Here is a 6,637-nt window from a genome sequence, read left to right as displayed (position 1 = left end):
TTTCGAAAGTCGAAAAACCGCCCCTCCCCCCCTAGAAAAATTTCTGTGCGCGCCACTGGTGACAGGTGATCTTTGAACCGCAGGCATTCTGACGAGACCTAAAGCAACTTCACCAAGGCTTCTATGTTCTACTATTCAAACTGTTGACTAAACCCCCCCCCCCCCCCTTGTATTTAAGTTATCCAAATCACTTTGTTCGTTTACCAACCCCAATGTTCTGGATCTAGGGAGAGCCAGTTGATTCTGGACCACAGCTGCTCTCTGCCGTCTGCTGAGTCGCTTATGAGGTGCATGAAGTGGCTGTGGTCGAACATGTGTGGCCTTCTATGGTGGATCATCTCGTGACCTTGGCCTCCGACATTGGACTCAATTTCATAGCCCCAGAGACAGTAGCTTCTTCTGTAGAAGAAAAAAGTGAATTTTAGCAAAATTGAGAAGACAAAAGTGATGAATCGACTATTACAGTTTTTTTTGCAGCCGCTGTTAGTCTTGAGCTGTAAATTCGGATTTAATTGGTTGTCGCAGCACAAAAACAATAACCGACCTCCTTCTATTCGAGAAAGATAATTTTACAAACATTTTTGCGTTGTTCTTTGGGTTGTTTCTTAATTTAAATTTAAGAAACGGTTCTTTTGAAACCCTAGTCTGTACAAAATTGTTGAGGGTCAGCGGTGGGAGTTTTTTTCAAATGTATTTCATTTTGCTGATTTAAGGGTTGTTTGGTGGGGATAGGGGTGTTGTGCTATTATTTAAAAACTCAATTTGATCAACTTTTGGCGATCATTATGGATATCATTTTTTGGCGGTGAATTAACTATCAAAAAATTCAACTAATATAAAAGTTTGAAAACTGAAAATCGTATCGACTAGCATAAAAATCGAAACACATAAGTCAAATTGAATCTCTTCAACTATTCCCCCCCCCCTAGGGTACCTACTAACGACATGTCACCCCTATAAAGAAATATTTCAATGGTTAAGTATATGTAAACGTTGTACCAAGTAACGAATCTCCCCCCATTTTGCAAAAGGGGGGGGGTGTATAGTTGAAGACATCCGTCATCCGTCAAATATTGTCAAAACTTTAAAATCATTACACATGCTCGGGGATTTAGGTGGGGGCGCATTTATCTCAGGGATTAGACTCCCTCACCAACCAAAGGGTACCACTTTGGTTTTATTTTATGACCTCCATCGACCAGCCTTGAAATTTTTCTTGATGCACCTTTGGCGCCAATATCTACTGGTTTTGAAGCGGACCCAAAAAATGTCGACCAATTTAAAATCCTAGATCTCCCCCTGATTATACACACAAAAAAAAGTCTCGAGGGGGGGGGGGGGGGGGGGGAATTGATTCCGAGCTCTCCTCAAACATTAAAAAGACTATGTTTTGGGTAAAATTTTGTGCGCCACAAGCAAAATTTTGAAAAACGGCTTTGCCGTTTTTGGGCAATTTTTTTTTAATTTTGACAAAAAAATCGCGTTTTTTTGGACCGCGCTCCCCTTCAAAATTAGTATATATTGGCGCCAAAGGCGCCTTTAGAAAAACTTTAGGGTCGGTCGGCCAAAAATGGATTTCTTAAAAAGTACCAAAAGGGACCCTTTGGGTCGGCAGGGGGTCGAATCCTGAGGGAAAGGGGGATCGACCCCCCAACCCCTCCCCCCTAAATCCGACCCTGGGTGGGGGTGTGACTGATCATCAAAACTTTTCATAAATTTGAGAAATTTCAATTGCTTGTTGGTTGCTTAATTTATCCAATTTTATTAAGTTAATAAATTTTCAATTTCTCTAAGATACAAGTTTCAATTTGAAAGGAATGTTAGTGTATTTCTGAGAAACAAAGATATAAAATTTATGCTAGTCGATACGTTCTCAGGCTTTCAAATTTTTATGCTAGTTGAGCTTTATGCTAGTCGAGCGGTCACCCATTTTTCGGCCAAATAACTCAAAATAGTTTCAAGCTGAGTGATTGTATAGACTTTTGGATCAAACCGTACAATCCCCCCTCCACCCTAAGTGACCAACCGTAGAGTGACCCCTCCATGGTTTCTAAAACTTTTTTATGCGGGCTTGCATTTGTGTATGCTGGTAGTTACACAAATTACAATGTTTTAATTCAATTTTCTTTTGTAATACGAATAAATTTGAACGAATCTTGGCTATACTCAAAATTAGCTCATAAAAAATCCATATCCCCCTCTAAATCGATGGGGGGCGAATTGAACGGTTGACCCAAAGTGTTTAAGATAAAACATGCGCCGAGAAAGGTTTAGTTTTCATTCAAAATGTTGCAAACTTCAATTTTTGGCACAACACAAATTTGGCTTATGACGTCGAAAATTCTGATGACAAAGGACTCATGAATGAGTGTTTTTTTTGTAAGTTTGATTAAAATCATCAATTAGCTACCAGTGTACACAAACAGTAAAAGTTTTAATGGTTCAAATTTTAGTTTGTGCTTATTACCTGTGATCATTGCACAGTTTTCCGGTCGGGTGCCCCTCATCCGGGAGGTAGAATTTCAAGGAAGACCACCTGACTCCATCTGAAAAGACAAATCAACTTTTCACAGTGAAGTGTGCAATTGATTTTGAGAAAAGCTTTTTTTTGTATTTTTCTGGTGGACCAAAGACAATTTTTGAGCTTTAAAAACGTAAAGTAGTTCATTAGAGCTCAAAAACGGGTAAGGCTAGGGTTTCAGTGAGTAATTAACTGATTGTGTTTCGATTAAAAATGTTAATGAATAAGTATTCCATTTTCTGAAGAAAAAAAAACAGTTTTGAACTTTCATTGATCATATATAGACTCACCGATTACGTTCAAGTTCAAAGTAACAAATATCAATATAAACTTCAGCATTTTGAAACTATATATTATCTACTCTGTTCCACGCTCATCTAATTAAATATTCTGGTTTTGCAAGCAAATATTAACTTGTTTGCGTCATTTACAAAAATGTTGAAAAAAGGTCAGATAATAATTCTCTGTTTACTTAAAAATTTTGTCAATTCAAACAATTGAGTTTAAATTGATTCAAAAATAACACAAAAAAATATTTCTCTACAGCTTTCGAAGAGTGGGGTTGAACTAAGGCGTAGATTCGATTTTTTTTTTCATTCAGTTCTGACAGCTTCAAAATAGACAGCTTTTTTCTGACAGCTTTTTTCATTCAGTATAATTTCTAACACTTAAGCGGATAATTTCTCTAGTTCTACGATGAGCTCAAGTTCCAAAATTTAGACGATGAATTAACATATGTTAGCAATTCCCGGGTCGAGCCGCTCGCTTTAAAATTTCGACCCAAGCGAAATATTTTACGACGGTCTCGACCACAAATATTGTGCTCGACCGTATTTAAGTGCTCCAGCATAATTTAAGTGGTGATCGAGCGGGTTTTCATCCGAATCGGTCCATGATTCAACTGAAACAATCAAACGATGTCAGTATTGGACTAATTGGGTCGATGTTTGTACCTTTTTGACTTTTGAGTCAAATCTTTTGACTTTATTCGACTTAACCTGACATTTTTTGGCTTTGTATGTAGATATTTATGCATGCAGTTTTTGGGACCATATATAGCACGCTGTTCTAGCAAACTGCACATTAACAATACATATATACTGGAGTATTTAGCTGTTTGCAGCTTTACGGGCGAAAAATCCGACAGAGATTTGTTTCTCGATGTGCTTATTTCAAGTGATTATATCGCCCAGAATCCCTGTCTCGCACAACCAAAATTCACAACCAAATTAAATTTCTAGCGATCAGTCGGTTCATTTTAACGTCTTATTTTTAATTCCGCTTTTAATCGCCAACATGTTTGACCTCGAAACTTTCCGAAATTTGAACGACGAATTGAAATACGAGCTGTACAAAGACTTGGTCGAAAATGTTACTTATTTTAAACGAATTATCGAAAACTTAACTGTATCAACGAAAGAGGAAGAAAGAGGAAACAAATTTATTGATCTAGAAAATTTTAAAAACACGGGCAATTCGAAAATTACAGAAAACAAATTTGAAAATCAATGGAGCAAGATTGGAACTCGGAGCAGAAATCAGAACAAACGAAGCGAAAATAACCAAGAAAGCAAGAATAACCAAGAAATCAAAATACAAGCAACCAATATTCAAGAAGAAAAATTCGACCAGCAACGAAAACATTTTTTTTACCACGAGAAGGAGAATATTCTGGCCTATTACTGGGAGACTCAATTGTTAACAGAATCCATGGGGAACAAATATCGGAAAATGTGTTGGCGAGAGGATTTGGTGGGCACAAAATTTCTGCATTGCTGGAACTGGTGAGAAACAGTAAATCGCGACATTTTAAACATTTAACAACGCTAATTGGAATAAATGACTGCCTCTCAAGTGATTTCGACGCGAAGGAAGCCGTGAGTAGCTTAGAAAAACTAATTTATCTCATAAATCATAAATTTTCCACAGAAACAATTTCACTATGTACTGTAACTCCCTTAGGCGCTTTTAGAAAAGATTTTAATCCAAATGTACAGAAGCTAAACAAGCAAGTTCTTAATTTAGTACGGAATGTAAAAGACTTGGGCGAAGTAAAATTGGATATTTTAGACATAAACAAAAATTTTTAGTCAAAATACCGATGCGCTTAGCTCGGATGGTTTGCATCCTTCTGATGGGGGTGTTGAAATTTTGGTGCAAAGTTTTAGAGATTCTTTTAGAGGTTCTGATATTAATGCAAACACATGTGAGATTACAACCCGCCCCAGAATGAAGCAAACCCAACAATCATCAAATTTAGATCCAAAAACGGCAGAAATGTTACAATTTTTCCAAAACGGTGCAAAATTTTTTAGGAAATACTAGTTTCGCATTTTTTCTCGGTGCAAACTTTGGCGATTATTTAATTTATTTAACTTATTATGCTGAATATTAAATTCTGGTTGTTTTGTGCATTTTTTCTAATTTCCAAGGCTCAGATGGAAACTAAAGAAAAAACTATTGTTTACTGGGGCTATCTAAGCTGCCAGCAAAAGATATTATCATCGAAATGTGGGATAAATGAGCGGAGAGCTACCACACTGACTCATCTTTTCCTTTTCGCGTTGTTACTGACCCAAAGTGGAGATGTTGAAAAAACCCTTGTTCTATTGAAACCATTGAAACAGTCTACGGTATCTGCTCAAAAAATTATGCAAATCTTAATTTTGTTCATTTGAATTTTCAAAGTATTATTAGAAAACGGATGCAATTGAAAAAGTTTCTTGATGATATGGGCGAAAATACAATTATAGGAATTTCCGAAACGTGGCTTAAAAAAGAAAATAGTGACAATTTATGGAATTTCCAACCTAGAACGCATGCGATGTTCAGATATGATAGGCAATCAGCGGTAAAAAAGAAAGGCGGTGGCGTTTTGTTATATATACCAGTCAAATTGGCTCCGAAATTGAGGCCTGATTTAAATTTATTTGATAAAGAAAAATATGAGTCAGTGTGGGTTGAGTGCAAATCTACATTTAACATTTCGAATAAAGAAAAATTGTTAGTTAATTTGTGTTATAACCCAAGCAGATCAAACTTAATCAATTTTTTGGAACAATTAACGCTTAACATAGATAATGCATTTTCAGTTTCTAATAAAATTAAGCTTCTGGGTGATTATAACATAAATTATCTGGATAGCAAAGAAAAAGAAAATTTAGATTCTATAATTATTCCATATGGATTGAAGGTTTTTTGTCCAAACGATGAGACCAGAATTAGTTCCTCAACAAAAACTCATATCGACTACATAATCAGTGACTATGAAACAAACGGCATTGAATTTTGTTTTGATACACCTTATAAAACCGACCATTTTGCTTCATTTATTTTGACGGATATAAAATGCGGCAAAGTTTTACCGAGGATAATTTCGACATTCAATAAGAAAAATTATCAGAAAAATGAATTTTGCAATTCCCTCTCCGCTCTTCCTTGATATCTCTTATATCAATGTACAGACGCACAAAACATGTTCTCGACGATGATTTATTTAATTTCTTGTGCTCTACAGCAACATGCTCCTATCGAAAAAAAGTTTGTTTGTAATTTTAATACAAAAAACGTGTTGAAAACGGAATGGTTCGATTCAGAATGTCAGCAATTGTTGACTAAGAAACAGAATTCACTCAGATCATATCGCAGTCAAAGCACAAGCAATAATTGGTCAAAGTACCGGTTTTTACGTAATCAAATGAGCCAATTGATTAGAAGTAAACAACTCGATCATTCAAAAAATTGTTTTTCACTTCTCAGCACTATCCAACAAAAATGGAAATATATTAACCAAGTTAGAGGTACATGTTCTGGCAACAATCGAATTAGAGTTCTACGAAATTCCTTCAGTGAAATGATAACCCAAGACAAAAAAATTGCCAATCATTTAAATTATATTTTTTCAAACTTAGGCGAATTTTTCGGCGCTAAAAAGCCTCCGAATTACAACAAATCTGCCTCTGAATCTGCACCTTTTCATTTTCAACACATTACAGTGAAGCAATGCTTTGATATAGTTCGAAAAATCAATGTTAGAAAACTTCTCGGACCTTGTACCGTACCTGCTTGGGCAATCATTGACGGTCAATCAGTTATAGTTCCACATTTAACTTTTGT

The 6,637-nt window shown here is 35.9% G+C and overlaps 1 protein-coding gene across 1 annotated transcript; it reads right to left on the bottom strand.

Moving 5' to 3' along the window:
• Positions 1 to 208: 208 nt before the first annotated feature.
• On the bottom strand, positions 209 to 2,893 carry LOC134845211 (uncharacterized; the record flags this gene model as incomplete). The annotated part of the gene is given in 3 exon segments (XM_063862112.1): positions 209 to 399; positions 2,468 to 2,546; positions 2,812 to 2,893. Coding segments are annotated over 3 exon segments (319 nt in total), but the record flags the coding sequence as incomplete, so codon positions are not given.
• Between the last annotated feature and the right edge of the window lie 3,744 nt (positions 2,894 to 6,637).

This window comes from Symsagittifera roscoffensis, chromosome 4, assembly GCF_963678635.1.
Source record: "Symsagittifera roscoffensis chromosome 4, txSymRosc1.1, whole genome shotgun sequence".
NCBI classification, from domain to species: domain Eukaryota; kingdom Metazoa; phylum Xenacoelomorpha; order Acoela; family Convolutidae; genus Symsagittifera; species Symsagittifera roscoffensis.
The sequence above is the reverse complement of the archived record's forward strand: the minus strand, read 5'-3'. Positions and strand labels throughout refer to the sequence as shown.